Source organism: Oncorhynchus masou, chromosome 14, assembly GCF_036934945.1.
Source record: "Oncorhynchus masou masou isolate Uvic2021 chromosome 14, UVic_Omas_1.1, whole genome shotgun sequence".
Classification (NCBI taxonomy): domain Eukaryota; kingdom Metazoa; phylum Chordata; class Actinopteri; order Salmoniformes; family Salmonidae; genus Oncorhynchus; species Oncorhynchus masou.
In genome coordinates, this window is record NC_088225.1 from 283,075 (window position 1) to 304,063 (window position 20,989).

At 43.6% G+C, this 20,989-nt stretch overlaps 1 protein-coding gene and 1 pseudogene across 5 annotated transcripts; one reads left to right on the forward strand and one right to left on the reverse strand.

The window, feature by feature from the left end:
* Positions 1–281: 281 nt before the first annotated feature.
* LOC135553911 (coiled-coil-helix-coiled-coil-helix domain-containing protein 5-like) lies at positions 282–6,444 on the reverse strand. Of its 5 annotated transcripts, none has more exons than XM_064985838.1 (5): positions 4,839–4,927; positions 4,471–4,497; positions 2,054–2,194; positions 1,294–1,445; positions 282–916 (listed from the first exon to the last, which is right to left on the reverse strand). In XM_064985838.1, coding segments are annotated over exons 2-5 (324 nt in total). In that variant the 5' UTR covers positions 4,473–4,497; positions 4,839–4,927; the 3' UTR covers positions 282–887. The 5 variants fall into 5 exon arrangements, with proteins under 5 accessions (XP_064841910.1, XP_064841911.1, XP_064841912.1 ...); XM_064985839.1 differs by lacking the exon at positions 4,839–4,927 and adding an exon at positions 4,632–4,780; XM_064985840.1 differs by lacking the exons at positions 4,471–4,497; positions 4,839–4,927 and adding an exon at positions 6,136–6,444.
* Positions 4,974–20,989, forward strand: part of LOC135554850 (endoplasmic reticulum transmembrane helix translocase-like) — a 42,036-nt pseudogene continuing 26,020 nt past the window's right edge.

Below are 20,989 nucleotides of genomic sequence, written 5' to 3' on the forward strand. Positions count from 1 at the left end.
TCCGTTCCCTCCGGCCAGTGGAAAGCCTCTTGTTTCATCCCCCTTCCTTCCACCTTTCCTTAGCTCCTTCAAATTCAAACTTTCCAGCCACTGTTCCCTCCTTCCTGTGCTCCCTCCTTTCCCTCAACAAGTGAGTAGCCAAGGAGAGATGTGTGGGAGAGATATCATACATTCCACGGTTGAATATTCTACCATGACTCATTCCAACCTGAAGAAAATGAGCGTGGGAGCGAGAGAGGGGCACCATAACATCAGAGTATGTATCCAAACTGGATGAGTAATAGGACTGAAATATAGGAGTTTAATGATAAACTTCACCCAAAATAACATTTACAAGAGACCACTCCCCCGCAAACCAGGGATACTTGGATAACACGCAGTTGTGCACAGATATGCTGCGGAGTGAGGTTGCAAAGCTAACTCCGTTACACACATTCATTCTCAATATAAATTGTAGAGGAAAATAGAACCATTTATGCTGCTACCCGAGGTTACTACAGTGTTATAAATATGTATTACACACAACCTGCTGCCCAGTGAATATTTTCACATATAGAAAAGAGGACAGCTCTGAATCCCATTGTCCCAGTGTATGTCAGAGAGCTGTAGCATCGAAGAGTTATTAAATAAATTCAAGAAATAACCTGTCTTGAATCTTGACAGTCTCAGGCAGAAATCAGTCCCAATAACTTGTAAATGTCTAACATTGAGTTCTCTTGACAAATCCTAAAGTAGCCATGGACAAGAGTCCACTTTATTCATGTACAAAGTCAGGATGTTATCAATATGACATGGGCAGTGATTTATCCATGATTGCAGTCCGGCGTTAGTATTGCAGGATGGAGATATCTTCTCTGAGAGGGATGGATGATGGTCACTGCTGGGTCCTAAGAGGGCTGAGGAACCGGGTTCACTGCTGAAAGAGGAGATCTATTCACTTCTTCAACTACTACACCAAGTATTCAAAAAGGTAATCTCTCAGAAACAGAATACCTAAACAAATGACAAAATGACACAAGATGTTTGTTCTGGGATAACCGAGATTAACAAATACATTATGGTGTACGGACACTGGACAGGTATGAATACTAAGGACAGAAAGACCCAGGTTATACTATGGATTAAGATAGTGCTTTAATGTTTACCTTTGGGGGTACTTGAAGACCGAATATGAAAGACACTGATGTAAAGCACTCTCTCACCAAGGAGCACCAGTCAAAAGTTACAATAATCACAAGAAAAGTGAGGGCCGTGAACGAGCCGGAGACTGATCTACAATCAGTGAACACTCACCCACTCCGGCAAGGTCCACTGTCTCGGCACAGCCAAGGAAGCGTGCCACGTGTGCTGAACAGGAGGTAGGTAAGTTCTGGTTCTCTAGTAAGCAGCGTTCAAACTCTGTGAACTCTTTTGAACAGTCTGTCCGGATCTTCTGGATCACAGGGCTGCAGAAACATTGATCAAGAAGATTTTGAAGAAAACTTAAACACAATCCTACACTTCACATCGGCACTGTACACTACTCACTGGTTTGACTTCTTGCATCTGAATTATTTTGACATCAACAGTTCTTTACAGTAACCCAACCTAGACCCTCGAAGAACAAGCAGCAGCACAGTGGAGGGAATAGGGCCTGGGCCTAGAAGGAGAACCTGTGCAAAGCCTGTGGTCTAGCGTTAACGCTCCTGGCGAGTCACATATACTGTTCCCCACTGGAGACCAGGGTTCATTCCCCACATCCACCTTACTGTTCTCCTACTTGCCCATTTTTCCTCCATTTCCAACTGTCAAAATAGGAGTAAACCTAGAGAGGAACCAGACTCAGAGAGGGGGCCCACTTTGCTCTGTATCGGGTTTACATATGACCATCTCAGCCAGTCAGTTATAGCCTGGGTACTACCAGTTATTTTGCTGCTATCATTCTACTCCTTAACATGCAAAACAATGACACAGAGTACAAGGAGTTGAAAGTTAGGTTATGGATTTTAGGCTATTTAGCTAAGACAGTTATACATGCGCAACTGATAGTCAGGGACAACGGCTTATTCCTTACTGTGAAGAGGTACACTGTGCCACCTTCATCTTTAGGTCTTGACAGTGCTGTTGCCATGTTGACGGGTGAGCGGCCACACACTGCCCATAGCTCTCCATCTCCTTATGGCAATACTTGGTGGTGATATCCATGGCAGCCTGCCTGAAGGATGACACAGACATGCAGAACAGTTTCTGTGATATGCATAGACAATTACAGTGATGTCCAATCATGGACTGTGTGTCCTCTTCTGTGACAATGACAATTGTGGAAGGAATGAAAAACAAAATTGCCCACTAAGCCTTTGTTTATTGTAAAAAAATAATTGTCGGAGTAGAGGTCCTTGTGCAATTCAGGTAAAATAACAACTCAGGTACAATAGCTAAATAGGACAAATTAATGTTAGCTTGCGGCTCTACGTCTTACAGGAACGTGCTCACCGGGCAAGCACACGCACTGTCATGGATGCAAAGTCCGATCCCTTCTGAAACCAGTGTAATGAAACAGGCAGGGAGCAGGTCTCGAACCCTCGACCTTCTAGCCTGGTGCGCTATCGACTGCGCCGCAGAGTCGATTTCCGCACAGTGGGGCAAAAAAGTATTTAGACGGCCACCAATTGTGCAAGTTCTCCCATTTAAAAAGATGAGAAAGGCCTGTAATTTTCATCATAGGTACACTTCAACTATAACAGACAAAATGAGAGAAAAAAAATTCTGAAAATCGCATTGTAGGATTTTTAATGAATTTATTTGCAAATTATGGTGGAAAATAACTATTTGGTCACCTACAAACAAGCAAGATTTCTGGCTCTCACAGACCTGTAACTTCTTCTTTAAGAGGCTCCTCTGTCCTCCACTCGTTACCTTTATTAATGGCACCTGTTTGAACTTGTTATCAGTATAAAAGACACCTGTGCACAACCTCAAACAGTCACACTCCAAACCCCACTATGGCCAAGACCACTGTAATGGGGGGTGGGGGCAATTTTTTTAAATGTGAAATAATTATTTTATGAGTATCACAAGCTGCAACAGAATACCATCGTGGATACCATTTTGTTATGTCTATGTCCAATGTGAAGGAAGTTAGAGGTAGTTTCATGAGCCAATGCTAACTAGCTTTAGCGCAATGACTGGAAGTCTACAGGAATTGTTAGCATGCTAGCTGTTTTTTTTTATCACGACTAGGGAAGTAGATAAGTGACTTCATTGCCAAAATCTCGAACTATCCTTTTAATATGGAGGAAAATACAATCATTGGAGCTAATTACATAATCTTTCTTTCTATATAGAACATTTTTAAGCAAGCCATCTAAGAAGTGGTCATTTTCGGGATGGAAAAGAGGTTTCAGTGTCAACTTAAATTACAAAACCAAGATAGAAAGCATGCAGGAAAAAATATTGAACTGTATATATATATATATATATATATTTCTCTACTTCCCCAGTCATGTGATCAAAAACAGCTGGCATGCTAACAATTCCTGTAGACTTCCAGTCATTGCGCTAAAGCTAGTTAGCATTGGCTCGTGAAACTCTAACTTCCTTCACATTGCACGCATACATAAAAAAAAAAGGTATCCACGATGGTATTCTGTACTATATTGAATAAAACGATACTGGCCTGGCAGGTACCGTACTGTACAGTTCAGTTCAGTTCAAACTTGTGAAACGTAACATAGACGTCTATGATTGGTTCAGATATGGTTCTGGTCCGCACCTATCAAATATGCACTTGTTTGGGGGCGGAGCTCATTAACTTAATACCCAGCATGCTTTGCACGTGTTTATTTTTACATTTACAATTTGGTCATTCAGCAGATGCTATTACACAGAGCGACTTTGTTGAATGCACTAAGGTAGATAAAAAAAACAACATGACAGTCATAGCAACAACAAAAAATTAGAACATTATTGTAGCTGACGTGGTCTGTTCATTTATTCTTTAGCTGCGACTACTTTGAACATCTTTATTAACAGTTTTCTAACACAAGTGCGTGTGACAGATAGGAGCAATAATAAACATTCTCTTGCAATCTTCAATTAGATCCTCTTTTCTAACCCGTTACGAAAAGTCAGATTTGACGATAATTTGACAAACTGTATGGATCCCTTCGAGCCGTGACCATGCAGAAGAGCATTTTTTTCCGGTTGCTTGTTAATTTTTATTTAGACATTTTTGGGAAGTACATACTGGCCGTAATGGTAGTAAACTAAGATTCTCATCGAAACTCCATATTTGGTCATCAACGAACGTATCTTGACATTATAATTGTAGTTTGAATTTGAGCTATCTGGACGTTAATGTCTCTAACGTATAGATACTGGTCAAGTCACAACTGTATTTTATTGGTGTAAATGAGTACAGTTTACAAAGTAGATTTACTCAAATAGATAGCTATGAAACTGAATTAAATGCATAACGTTGAAGACACTTACATGTTTGTGGTGGAGGTAGTTTGAAGGCTTGTTTAGAAAGAAAGTAAAAAGAGAATCAAGGTTATAAAATGTGTTCACAGCCATACACAGAATATCTGCCGCATACACCCTCCTCTATTTCGACTGGTCGAAACACGTTGCATACTGCCATTGTTCTATACCATTGGTCCTGGGTTGTTGTCAATTCCAGATTTCTTAAAGGAGAAACAACCCATTGTCCTGTGATATTTTGACCTGTATTTTGTTAACCCCTGCTTTCAAAATGCTCCTTTTAATATGCACTCGATTGAGGATATTTGATGTCAAACAAATGTGTTCAAATCGGCAGGAAGTAACCATACGAGAGCAAAAATGACACGTTTCCTTACGTGGTTGCGTACACGGAAGCAGCTGTGTGAGAATGAGCCGATTCAGAAACTGGACCTGACTAAAACAACTGGGGGTGGAGGATATAGGGTGCCCGGAGAGATGGACAAAAACGAACGCGACTAAGAAACGGGAATATGGTTGGGGAGGACGGCAATAAGGGGCCGGGGAACCAGCAAAAGGCCCCCTCAATGAACAGCCAGTATGACAGCGCCGAGACTGACGACGAGAATGTTAGCTCAGTGTCGCTGTACCGGCGCAGGCCCCGGATATTCCACGGCACGGTTCTACCTTTTTTAGCCGTGCTGTACCCTGGCTGGTTGTACGTGTGGCTCGGAATGTACGGTACTTCCGAGTACCCAGAAGCAGGCCTCCTTGCTCTCGTTGCCATCGGGATCGCGCACGTCCTCACAGCGCTCTCCGGTTATTGGTCCGTGCACGCGCACTGTTGGCTCACCTGCTCCAAGGTAAAGTGGATGGATCATCTGCAGTTGTTTTGGAATTAGGTGGAGATTGAACTAACACTGCCCAACATAACTGGTGATCACTCTAGTTAGCATTATTTTATGCTTTACACAAGGACATTTTGAAATTATGTGTAGAGTTGTGCCCTTGTCCAGAAAGTTTTGACCTGATTATAAAGGCTGTGTCTGTCAGAGTATGTGAATTGCTCACATGCTGTGAATCGATGTGTATAAACAGGAGCCAGAACCACACAAGGCCACCCTGGCTAAGGTTATACCCACCCCCAACAACGGTTCTGCTGAGCTGGTACAACTGCAGAGAGACAGGGTGAGTTTGCCTTGTTCCCCTGGCCTACACCTTGTTTACTTAACCCATGGTTGTGTTCAATGGGGAGAAAACGTTTGTAACTGTTGCAAAACGTTTTGCTGCGGTGTGCTGTGCTGAACATGACCAGGTACACTGGTTGAAACTTGTGGGCAATGCATGGTGTCAGAATGGTCCTCTTAACATCTCTATGCTCGTCAGTTATCGAGATATGGCTGCTGTCTCTGTACAGGGATTAACATCAGGGGAAATTTCAGAGTGACAACTAATAGTACTCGATAAAACTCAAACTTTCATTAAAACACACATACAGGGTACTCAATTAAAGCTACACTCGTTGTGAATCGAGCCAACATGTCAGATTTTTAAAATGCTTTTCGGCGAAAGCATGAGAAGCTATTATCTGATAGCATACAACCACCCCGAAATACCTGAAGGGGACGTAAACAAAAGAATTAGCGTAGCCGGCGCTACACAAAACGCAGAAATAAAATATAAAACATTCATTACCTTTGACGAGCTTCTTTGTTGGCACTCCAATATGTCCCATAAACATCACAATTGGGTCTTTTTTTCGATTAAATTCGTCCATGTATACCCAAAATGTCCATTTATGAAGGAAAAAAGGTTTTCTAAAACGCAACGTCATTTTTTTAAATTAAAAAAGTTGCCTATAAACTTTGACAAAACACTTCAAACTACTTTTGTAATCCAACTTTAGGTATTAGTAAACGTTAATAATCGATCAAATTGATCACGGGGCGATCTGTATTTAATAGCAGCAAGTCAACAAATCATGGACGATTTTCTCTCTTCCATAACTTCTACCGGTGTACCTGATGACAGGAAGTGCCTATTCTTCATTTCACCAAGGATTAACTTCAACCCAATTCCCAACACTGGCGACATCGTGTGGAAGCTGTAGGAACTGTAAACTGGCCGCAATCTATTTTCCCTTGCCACAGACAATAGAGGACTGGCGGAGGGATATTTTGTTTTGTTTTTTGTGAACAGTTTTCTTTGGGGTTTTGCCTGCTACACACGTTCTGTTATAGTCACATACATGATTTAACTAGTTTTAGAAACTTCAGAGTGTTTTCTATCCACACATACTAATCATATGCATATACTATATTCCTGGCATGAGTAGCAGGACGTTGAAATCTTGCGCGATTTTTTAACAAAAAGCTGAAAAAATTCACACTGCTTTTTGGATGGCACATTTGTGTGTGTGTGTGTTTTAACTCATGTACACGCTTGCTCTCTTTCTATATCTCTCTCTCTCCTGCTCTCTCCTCAGGATGAGAACGGTGAGGGACTCCTTTCCTTTGAGTTCCAGAAGATCTGCTACATCTTCGACAGCAAGGAGAGGAAGTGTTTCCTCCCCGTGTCGTTCCCTGTCAGACAGCCAATGGGCTTCTTCCAGGCCTGGCGAGGCTACCAGGAGGAGACAGACCTGCATTCCGCCGAGAAGCGCTATGGGACCAACCGCGCTGAGATGGTGGTGCCGGACTTCTTGGAACTCTTCAGGGAGAGAGCCACCGCTCCCTTCTTCGTCTTTCAGGTGTGTGTGAGCGTGCTTGCGTATTTGCGTGTTGTTTTGTCTAGTAATACGTAGTAAAATCACTGAAGTCTCTTTCACTTTCTATATTGATCTCTTTAAGGGCATATGGGATAGTATTGACTCAATAATAATACCCTTTCAGTACTATCGTGCTAACCTGAACCGTACTGCACAAGCTCAGATATTTTCTTTTCACATGATCCTTTCCAGTACAGTTCTAGCAACTATGGTGGATGCCGATTCGTCAACCAGGCCAGCAAAGTACTGCTCAACAGGTGTAAAGTTGGACGCTCGCTCTCTCTCTACTCTCCTCAGGTGTTCTGTGTTGGTCTGTGGTGTCTGGATGAGTACTGGTACTACAGCGTGTTCACTCTCTTCATGCTGGTAGCCTTCGAAGCCTCTCTGGTACAACAGCAAATGAGGAACATGTCTGAGATACGACGCATGGGGAACAAACCCTATATGATCCAGGTGAACTACAGTATCTTTATCGGAAATTATCATGTCGTTTGATATTTGATGATATGATACATGCACAGGTGCCTGTTCTTCTTGCTCAAGTGCAGATCAACAAGTTCTCACCAGAGCCTTGTTATTCTATAGTTGTAGAACGAAGGCCCTGACTTCCATTATATACTAGCATCAGACTCATTTTACCCAGGGGTTCCTAAGCTTTTTTGGGCTGAGACCCCATTTTGGTAAACTTTTTTTGCATGATGTAATGATGTAATCAACAGCCAATATTTACTTTTTTATTTGGGTCTATGGCAAATAAGTCTGGCAGTACTTCAATCTGAGAGAAGTATGGTTTGAAGTGATTGAAATGCATCAGAAGATCATCAGCCAACAATTGTGTATGATCTCTGTAGAAAAGAACAGTATCATTGCTTTCAATTATGATCATCTTTTCCCCCAGAATATCCCCCCCAGTCTGATTTGGTGGCTGGTTCTGTCCACTCGGTTCTAACGAGTCATGCTTTTGTGCGTGGTAGAGGGAAATAGAAGACACATACTTGTTCCTGAGAGTCTTAGCTTGCAGGTCATAATAGTGTTATAGTCCATATCGTTCACAAGTTAGAGCCACAATTGGGGGAAAGGGGGATACCGAGTCAGTTGTAAAACTGAATGCATTCAACTGAAATGTGTCTTCTGCATTTAACCCTCTGAATCAGAGAGGTGTGCGGGGCTGCCTAAATCGACATCCACGTCATTGGCGGCCGGGGAACAGTGGGTTAACTGCCTTGATCAGGGGCAGAACGACAGATTTTTACCTTGTCAGCTCGATCCAGCAACCTTTCAGTTATAGCCTTTCTGTTACTGGCCCAACACTCCTATCCGCCAGGCTACCTGCCGCCCATGTAGGAGTCTTTCGATCCCTAGTTTGGGAAATGCTGAATTAACCAAATTATCGATTTGATCTGGATTCATATGGATCTGTCCGTGTCGTGTTCAGTAGGGCACACCGTGTAAAATGTTTTTAAACGGAAACGAACGTATTTGTGTGTTCTTATTATTGAACAAGTGCAGCAAGTACCTCCCTGTTTTACTCTGTGTCAAAACATTTTCTCCCTACTGCACAGGCCCCTGATATTTACACGTTTGTGCACATGTTTCCCAACAGGTTTACCGCAACAGGAAGTGGAGGCCTGTGTCCAGTGCTGAACTAGTCCCCGGTGACATCGTCTCAATAGGTAAAGTTCCATTGCTTGGAAGGCAGCCACGATTCTTCCTTTATTTAAAGGGGGAGATCAAGCTGATCCTAATTCTAATAGACCTATTTCTATTTTGCCCTGTATATCAGGGGCGGCAGGGTAGCCTAGTGGTTAGAGCGTTGGACTAGTAACCGGAAAGTTAACTGACTGGCTTTCTTGATGTCTATAGTATTCTCTATGGTATGCAATCTGGCTTCCGCTCAAGTTATAGATGTGTCACTGCAACCTTAAAGGTCCTCAATGATGTCACCATTGCCCTTGATTCTAAGCAATGTTGTGCTGCTTTTTCTATTGACTTGGCTTAAGCTTTTGATACAGTAGACCATTCCATTCTTGTGGGCCGGCTAAGGAGTATTGGTGTCTGAGGTAGGGATGGGCGATATGGCCTAAAAGTAATATCTCTATTTATTTTTTTTACAAGTGTGGACGATTCACGATATATATCTCGATTTCTTGTTTTTCTCTAAACAAATTAAAAAAGGCCAAGACATAATTCTTAACTGAATTTTCTTTATTAAAATAAAAAATATACAAGGCCTCAAGGCCTATTTGTGCAAAACAAATGAACAACACAAATGAACAACACACATCCACACTTCTATTCTATTGTTTAGGAATGTTTGACCACTAGCTGTTTGAATATGTCATTTATATAATCATTTTGATTGAAATGTATTAATTTAGTTAATTTGTTGTTATAATTAAAACAGCCTGTGGCAGAATGACACCACTACTAACACATTAGCCTACAGCTGGCCTGAACATAACTTTTTTGAATGCACTTTAATTATCCAATGTCACACTTATCAATGGCGAGGTGATGCCTGTGCCCAAAGCACTGCAGGCGGATCCAGTTGTTCAATCGCAATGCTTTTATCATGTTGCTCCTGCTGTCAGTTGTCATGCACACCTGCCGGTCTTCGCTCATCTTCCACGATGTCAGAGAGTCTTTGAGACTTCACCCGTATGATATCTGCGTCTTGGCAGCAGATATTTGTGGCCAACTGTACCGAGCAGCTTTTTAAAGCCTGGCTTTTCTACTGTAAAGATTTGGAACCATATCTTTAGCTATTTAATACTTCACTGCATCCGTGATCTCCTTCCACCTCAAACTTTTCTTGTCATAAGGGATTATATTTGAAAAGGATGCGGCTATGGTAGTTTGTCTTTTTAGCAGACGTTTTCGGAATCGGGTGACTGGAATCGGCATTGCCTAGTCTCACGCAGTCCTTCCATTCCACCGCATGTTTCAGTTGCAGGTGATGGAAGGGGTTGGTTGTACTGCTGCTTTTCGTAGCAAAAGTCTTTCGACACATTTTGCACAGGACATTTGTTTGCTGAACATCAGACCTCTTGAACCCGAACCACTTCCATATTACTGAAAAAACATTGCTGCCCTTTTTGGGGATGATTTCATCCTCATGAGAGGCTAAGCTCACTTCCTCATTGGGCTGACAGAGAAAAGACAGTGAGATGCTGCATTTGTAAAACATTATAACAGAACCTTGATTCTTGCGATACATGCATTTTCCATATCGTGCTGAATATATTGAAAAAACACTATATATTGCCCAGCCCTACTCTGAGTGGTATTTGGCCTGGTTTGCTAACTACCTCTCTCAAAGAATGCAGTGTACAATGTCAGAACATTTGCTGTCTCAGCTACTGCCTGTCACCAAGGGTGTACCCCAAGGCTCGATCCTAGGCCCCACGCTCTTCTCAATTTACATCAACAAAATAACTCAGGCAGTAGGAAGCTCTCTTATCCATTTTATATGCAGATGATACTTCTATTCAGCTGGCCCCTCCCCAGATTTTGTGTTAAATGCTCCACATCAAGCTTTCTCTGCCCTTAACCCTGTTCTGAACACCTCCAAAACAATGGTCATATGGTTTGGTAAGAAGAATGCCCCTCTCTCTTCAGGTGTGATTACTACATCTGAGGGTTTTGAGCTTGAGGTAGTCACCTCATACAAGTACTTGGGAGTATGGCTAAACAGTACACTGTCCTTCTCTCAGCACATATCTGCAGGCTAAAGTTAAATCTAGACTTGGTTTCCTCTATCGTAATCGCTCCTCTTTCACCCCAGCTGCCAAACTAACCCCGATTCAAATGACCATCCTACCCTTGCTAGATTACGGAGTTTAATAGATCGTAATTTATAGATCGGCAGGAAAGGTTGCTCTCGAGCGCTAGATGTTCTTTACCATTCAGCCACCAGATTTGCTACCAATGCTCCTTATGTAAACTGGGCATCTCTGTATAGCTGTCGCAACCCACTGGTTGATGCTTATTTATAAAACCCTCTTAAGCCTCACTCCCTCCTATCTGAGATATCTACTGCAGCCCTCATCCTCCACATACAACACCCATTCTGCCAGTCACATTCTGTTAAAGGTCCCCAAAGCACACACATCCCTGGGTCTCTCGTCGTTTCTGTTTGCTGCAGCTAGCATCTGGAATGAGCTGCAACAAACACTCAAACTGGAAAGTTTCATCTCTTCATTCAAAGACTCAATCATGGACACTCTTAATAATGACAGTTGCGGCTGCTTTGCGTGATGTATTTTTGTCTCTACCTTCTCGCCCCTTGTGTTGTTGTCTGTGCCCAATGATGTTTGTACGATGTTTTGTGCTGCTGCCATGTTGTCATGTTGTGTTGCTACTATGTTGTGTTGTCATGTGCTGCTGCCATGCTATGTTGTCGTCTTAGGTCTCTCTTTATGTAGTGTTGTGTTGTCTCTCTTGTGAGCGTATTCTTCAATGTTGTTGTCTGACGCAATATGAAACATATCCCAGTCCACGTGATGGAAGCAGTCTTGGAGTGTGGAATCATATTGGTCAGACCAGCGTTGGACAGACCTCAGCGTGGGAGCTTCTTGTTTTAGTTTCTGTCTGTAGGCAGGGATCAACAAAATGGAGTCGTGGTCAGCTTTTCCGAAAGGAGGGCGGGGCAGGGCCTTATATGCGTCGCGGAAGTTAGAATAACAATGATCCAAGGTTTTGCCAGCCCTGGTTGCGCAATCGATATGCTGATACAATTTAGGGAGTCTTGTTTTCAGATTAGACTTGTTAAAATCCCCAGCTTCAATGAAGATGTCGTTCCCATAGCAACGATTAAAACATTCCCAAACCAGAAACCGTGGATTGATGGCAGCATTCGCCTGAAACTGAAAGCGCGAACCACTGCTTTTAATCAGGGCAAGGTGACTGGAAACATGACCAAATACAAACAGTGCAGCTATTCCCTCCGCAAGGCAATCAAACAAGCTAAGCGTCAGTATAGAGACAAAGTTGAATCTCAATTCAACGGCTCAGACACAAGAGGTATGTGGCAGGGTCTACAGTCAATCACGGATTACAAAAAGAAAACCAGCCCAGTCACGGACCAGGATGTCTTGCTCCCAGGCAGACTAAATATCTTTTTTGCCCGCTTTGAGGACAATACAGTGCCACTGACACAGCATGCAACGAAAACATGCGGACTCTCCTACACTGCAGCCGAGGTGAGTAAAACATTTTATACGTGTTAACCCTCGCAGGGCTGCAGGCCCAGACGGCATCCCCAGCCGCGCCCTCAGAGCATGCGCAGACCAACTGGCTGGTGTGTTTACGGACATATTCAATCAATCCCTATCTCAGTCTGCTGTTCCCACATGCTTCAAGAGGGCCACCATTGTTCCTGTTCCCAAGAAAGCTAAGGTAACTGAGCTAAACGACTACCGCCCCGTAGCACTCACTTCCGTCATCATGAAGTGCTTTGAGAGACTAGTCAAGGACCATATCACCTCCACCCTACCTGACACCCTAGACCCACTCCAATTTGCTTACCGCCCAAATAGGTCCATAGACGATGCAATCTCAACCACACTGCACACTGCCCTAACCCATCTGGACAAGAGGAATACCTATGTGAGAATGCTGTTCATCGACTACAGCTCGGCATTTAACACCATAGTACCCTCCAAGCTCGTCATCAAGCTCGAGACCCTGGGTCTCGACCCCGCTCTGTGCAACTGGGTACTGGACTTCCTGACGGGCCGCCCCCAGGTGGTGAGGGTAGGCAACAACATCTCCACCCCGCTGATCCTCAACACTGGGGCTCCACAAGGGTGCGTTCTGAGCCCTCTCCTGTACTCCCTGTTCACCCACGACTGCGTGGCCACGCACACCTCCAACTCAATCATCAAGTTTGCGGACGACACAACAGTGGTAGGCTTGATTACCAACAACGACGAGTTCCTCGGCATACACATCACAGACAAACTGAATTGGTCCACCCACACAGACAGCATCGTGAAGAAGGCGCAGGACAATAGGCAAGCAGCTTGGTGAGAAGGCAACAACTGTTGGCACAATTATTAGAAAATGGAAGAAGTTCAAAATGACGGTCAATCACCCTCGGTCTGGGGCTCCATGCAAGATCTCACCTCGTGGGGCATTAATGATCATGAGGAAGGTGAGGGATCAGCCCAGAACTACACGGCAGGACCTGGTCAATGACCTGAGAGCTGGGACCACAGTCTCAAAGAAAACCATTAGTAACACACTACGCCATCATGGATTAAAATCCTGCAGGGCATGCAAGGTCCCCCTGCTCAAGCCAGCGCATGTCCAGGCCCGTCTGAAGTTTGCCAATGACCATCTGGATGATCCAGAGGAGGAATGGGAGAAGGTCATGTGGTCTGATGAGACAAAAATAGAGCTTTTTTTGTCTAAACTCCACTCGTTGTCTTTGGAGGAAGAAGAAGGATGAGTACAACCCCAAGAACACCATCCCAACCGTGAAGCATGGAGGTGGAAACATCATTCTTTGGGGATACTTTTCTGCGAAGGGGACAGGACGACTGTACCGTATTGAGGGGAGGATGGATGGGGCCATGTATCGCGAGATCCTGGCCAACAACCTCCTTCCCTCAGTAAGATCATTGAAGATGAGTCATGACTGGGTCTTCCAGCATGACAACAACCCGAAACACACAGCCAGGGCAACTAAGGAGTGGCTCCGTAAGAAGCATGTCAAGGTCCTGGAGTGGCCTTGCCAGTCTCCAGACCTGAACCCAATAGAAAATCGTTGGAGGGAGCTGAAAGTCCGTATTGCCCAGCGACAGCCCCGAAACCTGAAGGATCTGGAGAAGGTCTGTATGGAGGAGTGGGCCAAAATCTCTGCTGCAGTATGTGCAAACCTGGTCAAGAACTACAGGAAACGTATGATCTCTGTAATTGCAAACAAAGTTTTCTGTACCAAATATTAACTTCTGCTTTTCTGATGTATCAAATACTTATGCCATGCAATAAAATGCAAATTAATTACTTAAAAATCATACAATGTGATTTTCTGGATTTTTGTTTTAGATTCCGTCTCACGGTTGAAGTGTACCTATGATAAAAAATAACAGACCTCTACATGCTTTGTAAGTAGGAAACACTGCCGATTTTGCAGGTTATCAAATACTTGTTCTCCCCACTGTATATACGTGTGTGTGTGTGTGTGTGTGTGTGTGTACTGTAACGATTCTCGTCTGGTGAAGGAGAAGCGGACCAAAATGCAGCGTGGTGGTTATTCATGTTCTTTAATGAAAAAAAAAGGAACCCGACATGAAATAACTAACTATACAAAAACAACAAACGGAACGTGAAAACCTATACAGCCTATCTGGTGAGAACAGAGACAGGTACAATCACCCACAAACACACAGTGAAACCCAGGCTACCTAAATATGGTTCCCAATTAGAGACAATGACTAACACCTGCCTCTGATTGAGAACCATATCAGGCCAGACACAGAAATAAACAAACAAGACATCCAACATAGAATGCCCACTCAGATCACACCCTGACCAACCAAAACATAGTAAACTATGGTCAGGGTGTGACACATACACGTATAGATATATGTATGCACACACTACTTTTTTTAAATGAAAGACATAAATATATATATTTTTGGTTTCAACCCATGTGTCTTTGTGATACGCGGTGTGGGTGAACGGATGATCTCCACTTGTGTATTTCCCACCGTAAAGCATGGAGGAGGAGGTGTGGGGGTGCTTTGCTGGTGACACTGTCATTGATTTATTTAGAATTCAAGGCACCCTTAACCAGCATGGCTACCACCGCATTCAGCAGCGATACACCATACCATCTGATTTGCGCTTAGTGGGACTATAATTTGTTTTTCAACAAGACAATGACCCAACACACCTCTAGGGTGTGTAAGGTCTATTTTACCAAAAAGGAGAGTGATGGAGTGCTGCATGAGATGACCTGGCCTCCACAATCCCCTTACCTCAACCCAATTGAGATGGTTTGGGATGAGTCGGACCGCAGTGAAGGAAAAGCAGCCAACAAGTGCTCAGCATATGTGGGAACTCCAAGACTGTTGGAAAAGCATTCCAGGTGAAGCTGGTTGAGAGAATGCCAAGAGTGTGCAAAGCTGTCATCAATGCAAAGGGTGGCTATTTGAAGAATCTCAAAAACAAATCAAAATATATTTTTTACAACACTTTTTTTGGTTACTACATGATTCCATATGTCTTATTTCATAGTTTTGACGTCTTCACTATTATTCTACAATGTAGAAAATAGTCAAAATAAAGAAAAACCCTCGAATAAGTAAGTGTTCTTAAACTTTTGACCGGTAGTGTATGTGGTGAGTTTGAAAGTGTTTGTAATGTTTGTTTGGGCATATGTTGTGTTGCTGTAAGTATGTGTGAGTGTGTGGGTAGAGTCCAGTGTATGTGCATAGTCAGTGCAAGAGTTAGTGCAAAAAAGGGTCAATGCAGGTAGCCATTTTGAATAGCTATTTAGCAGTCTTTTTTTAGAAGTCTTATGGTTTGAGAGTAGAAGCTTTTCAGGGCTCTGTTGGTTATAGACTGTGCGGTAGTAGAGAAAAAAGTCTATGGCTTGATTCTTTGACAGTTTTAGGCCTTCCTCTGACACCGCTTGGTATAGAGGTCCTGGATGGCAGGGAGCCCGGCCCCAGTTATGTAATGGGGCATACGCACTACCTCTAGCGCCTTGCTGTCTGATGCCAAGCAGTTGCAATACCAAGCTGTGATGCAGCCAGTCAAGATGCTCCCGATGGTTTAGCTGTATAACTTTGTATTTATTTTGTATTTTATTTTATTTAAAAAATGTTTTACCCTGTTTTCTCCCCAATTTTGTGGTATCAAATTGTTTAATAGCTACTATCTTGTCTCATCGCTACAACTCCCGTACGGGCTCGGGAGAGACAAAGTTGAAACCTTGGTTAGCGCGCACTGCGCCCGGCCCGCGTCTGGAGTCGCTGGTGCGCGATGATTTGGCCCATGCCAAATCTTTTCAGCTCCTGAGGGCGAGGAGACGTTGTTGTGCCCTCTTCATGACTGTGTTGGTGTGTTTGGACCATGGTATATCCTTAGTGATGTGGATACTGAGGAACTCTCAACCCGCTCTACTACAGCCCTGTCGATGTGAATGGGTGTGTGATTGGTCCTCCGTTTCCTGTAGTCCACGATCAGCTCCTTTTGTCTTACTGACTTTGAGGGAGAACTTGTTGTCCTGGCACCACACTGCCAGGTCTCTGACCTCCTCTCTATAGGCTGTCTCATCGTCGTCGATGATAAGGCATACCACCGTCGTGTCGTCTGGAAAACTTAATGTGTAAACAGTCAGTACATGAGGGGACTAAGCATGTACCCCTTAGGGGCCCCCATGTTGAGGATCAGCATGGCTGATGTGTTGTCGCCTACCCTCACCACCTGGCGGCGGCCCGTCAGGAAGTCCAGGATCCGGTTGCAGAGGGAGGTGTTCAGTCCCAGGGACCTTAGCTTAGTGATGAGCTTTGAGGATACCATGGTGCTGAACGCTGAGCTGTAGTCAATGAACAGCATTCTCACGTTGGTTTGACACAGTATATATCTGTCTTTCTCTTCCCCCCCAGGCCGCTCTCCCCAGGAGAACTTGGTTCCATGTGACGTGCTGCTGCTGAGAGGGCGCTGCATCGTGGACGAGGCCATGCTGACGGGAGAGTCAGTTCCTCAGATGAAGGTCAGACATACGGGAAGCCTGTCCTATACTAGATAACAACCATGTAAAACAATGCAGTCTATCTGGACAATATACAGTGCCTCTGGAAAGTATTCAGACTTTTTGCACATTTTGTTGCGTTACACAGCAAATTGTTTTTTTCCTCATCAATCTACACACAATACCCCATAATGACAATGCAAAAACAGGCCTTTAGAAATTTGAGCAAATTTAAACAGTAAATATCACATTTACATAAGTATTCAGACCCATTACTCAGTACTTCAAGTATTCTTGGGTATGATGCTACATGCTTGGCACACCTGTATTTGGGGAGTTTCTCCCATTCTTCTTTGCTGATCCTCTCAAGCTCAGGTTGAATAGGCAGCGTTGCTGCACAGCTATTTTCGTGTCTCTCCAGAGATGTTCGATTGGGTTCAAGTCCGGGCTCTTGCTGGGCCACTCAACGACATTCAGGGACTTATCTCGAAGCCACTCCTGCATTGTCTTGGCAATGTGCTGAGGGTTGTTGTCCTGTTGGATGGTGAACCTTCGCCCCAGTCTGAGGTCTTGAGCGCTCCAGAGCGCTCTTCGTCAAGGATCTCTCTGTATTTTGCTCTGTTCATCTTTACCTCTTTACCTCAATCCTGACAAGTCTCCCAGTCTCTGCTGCTGAAAAACATCCCCACAGCATGATGCTGCCACCACCATGCTTCACCGTAGGGATGGTGCCAGGTTTCTTCCAGATGTGACATTTGGCATTCAGGCCGAAGAGTTCAATCTTCGTTTCATCAGACCAGAGAATCTTGTTTCTCATGGTCTGAGAGTCTTAAGGGGCCTTTTAGCATACTCCAAGCATGCTGTCAAGTGCCTTTTACTGAGGAGTGGCTTCTGTCTGGTCACTTTACCATAAAGACCTGATTGGTGGAGTGCTACAGAGATGGTTGTCCTACTGGAAGGTTCTCCCATCTCCACAGAGGAACTTGTCAACTGTCAGTGACCATCCGTTCTTGGCCACGTCCCTGACTAAGGCCCTTCTCCCCCGATTGCTCAGTTTGGCTGGCCGGCCAGCTCTTGGAAGAGTCCTGGTGGTTCCAAACTTCTTCTATTTAAGAATGATGGAGGCCACTGTGTTCTTGGGGACCTTCAATGCTGTAGAAATGATTTGGTACCCTTCCCCAGATCTGTGCCTCGACACAATCAGAGCTCTACGGACAATTCCTTCGACCTCATAGCTTGGTTTTTGCTCTGACATGCACTGTCAGTTGTGGGACCTTATATAGACAGGTGTGTGCCTTTCCAAATCATGTCCAATCAATTTAATTTGGTGGACTCCAATCAAGTTGTGTGACTGTGACTGGAACGAATTGCAAAAATCGCTGAAGTTGGAGACTTTTATCTCCCTCACCAACTTCAAACATCTGCTATCTGAGCAGCTAACCGATCGCTGCAGCTGTACATAGTCTTATCGGTAAATAGCCCACCCAATTTTACCTACCTCATCTCCATACTGTTTTTATTTATTTACTTTTCTGCTCTTTTGCACATCAATATCTCTACCTGTACATGACCTTCTGATCATTTATCACTCCAGTGTTAATCTGCAAAATTGAATTTATTTGCCTACCTCCTCATGCCTTTTGCACACAATGTATATAGACTCTTTTTTTTCTACTGTGTTATTGACTTGTTTATTGTTTACTCCATGTGTAACTCTGTGTTGTCTGTTCACACTGCTATGCTTTATCTTGGCCAGGTCGCAGTTGCAAATGAGAACTTGTTCTCAATTAGCCTACCTGGTTAAATAAAGGTGAAATAAAAATAAAAGTAAATAAAAAAAGTATGATCACTGTAGATTGTCAAAACAATGGGAATGTTACTATAGATCATTCATAAGGACTTCATAAGCATAGAATATCAAAGATGCTCCACAAATCATTTAGCAAAATCATATGCTTTCTAAATCATAGGCTCTATTTATCCTTTAAAATACGTTTTTAATTTGATGTTCCACCATGTTGTGTGTTTAGGAGCCGGTGGAGGATCTGGACCCAGAGAGGGGTATTGGACCTCCAGGGTGATGCCCGCCTCCACATAATCTCTGGTGGGACCAAGGTGGTGCAGCACAGCCCCCCGCTCCGTGCCACTGTAGGACTCAAACGTCAGTTCCTACCTACTGTTTAGTATATTATTTACTATAAGGCAGAAATGTCCTGCATTTTTTGCACTTTGAGATTAACAGTTCTAATTATAAAGCACTTTAAATCTATATTTAGTTATCCCGTATCAATGTAAAAACAAATCTATATTTTAGATCAGTTATGTTTCAACTGTCATCTCCCTCAGCCTCAGAATAGATGGATTGAATCTGACCTTGTATCTATCTTGTCTCACTAAGAGCAAATTATAATAGTTTGTTTTTCTTCTTTTTCATTTTTCTGCAGCTGTGGACAATGGCTGTGTGGCTTATGTGTTGAGAACCGGATTCTATACCTCTCAGGTGAGGGGCTGCTGCCCTTGACTACCGAACTTGTCCAATTAGAACCGCTTGTTTTAATTTTCTGTTGCAAAATGTTTTGCTACGGTGTTAAGTAATGAATACAACCCTGGTGTTGTTAACCACGCCTGTCTACAGGGTAAACTGCTGAGGACCATCTTGTTTGGAGTGAAGAGGGTGACAGCCAACAACTTAAACATTCATCTTCATCCTCTTCCTCCTGGTGTTTGCCATCGCTGCTGCTGGCTATGTGTGGGTGGAAGGTGAGGGATGCAGTGAACAACGCAACGGAATCAATCAATTAAATATGTTTTATAAAGCCATTTTTACTTCAACAGTTGTCACAAAGTTCTTCACAGATACCCATTCTAAAACCCCATGGAACAAGCAATGCAGAGGCAGAAGTACAGTTGGTCCTACTTAGAGCATTTCTCCATTATACAGTTTGTTTATATCTTGGTGGTAGTTTATTAGCCAAGAGATAATTTAAGGAGATAATATTTTATTCAATTAACATTTTTACTGAACATTGACAGTCTTGCCGAAGGGCCCTATTCACTAAAAAATGTTATGAAATGTTATAAAACAAGTTGTTGAAATAGGCCCTGAGGTCAGGAGAGAGCTGCAGGTTTTTCCTGATTACATGCGGTATAACTGTATTTTTTATTATTAGTAATAATAATACCAATATATGCCATTTAGCAGATGCTTTTATCCAAAGCAACTTACAGGCATGTGTGCAAACATACTGCATAGCTTTACTAAAAACTCAGCAAAAAAAGAAACGTCCCTTTTTCAGGACCCTGTCTCCCAAAGATAATTCATAAAAATCCAAATAACTTCACAGATCTTCATTGTAAAGGGTTTAAACAACTGTTTCCCATGCTTGTTCATTGAACCAGAAACAATTAATGAACATGCACCCGTGGAACAGTCGTTAAGACACTAAGACCGCGCTACAGGGAGATAGGACGGACAGCTGATCGTCCTCGCCGTGGCAGACCACGTTTAACAATACTTGCAAAGGATCGGTACATCCGAACATCATACCTGCGGGACAGGTACAGGATGGCAACAACAACTGCCCGAGTTACAATCCCTCCATCAGTGCTCAGACTGTCTACAATAGGCTGAGAGAGGCTGGACTGTGGGCTTGTAGGCCTGTTGTAAGGCAGGTCCTCACCAGACATCACCGGCAACAACGTCGCCTATGGGCACAAACCTACTGTCGCTGGACCAGATAGGACTGGCAAAAAGTGCTCTTCACTGATGGTTTTGTCTCACCAGGGGTGATGGTCGGATTCGCGTTTTTCGTCGACGGAATGAGCGTTACACCGAGGCCTGTACTCTAGAGCTGGATCGATTTGGAGGTGGAGGGTCCGTCATGGTCTGGGGCGGTGTGTCACAGTATTGTCGGACTGAGCTTGTTGTTATTGCAGGCAATCTCAACGTTGTGTGTTACAGGGAAGACATCCTCCTCCCTCATGTGGTACTGCAGGCTCATCCTGACATGACCCTCCAGCATGACAATGCCACCAGCCATACTGCTCGTTCTATGCGTGATTTCCTGCAAGACATG

Coding starts and splice junctions, on each gene's coding strand:
- LOC135553911 (XM_064985838.1), bottom strand. Junction 1,446..2,053: donor GCACAGTGTACCTCTTCACA/GTAAGGAATAAG, acceptor ATGTTTCTGCAG/CCCTGTGATCCAGAAGATCC. Junction 917..1,293: donor AGTGGACCTTGCCGGAGTGG/GTGAGTGTTCAC, acceptor CTCCTCTTTCAG/CAGTGAACCCGGTTCCTCAG.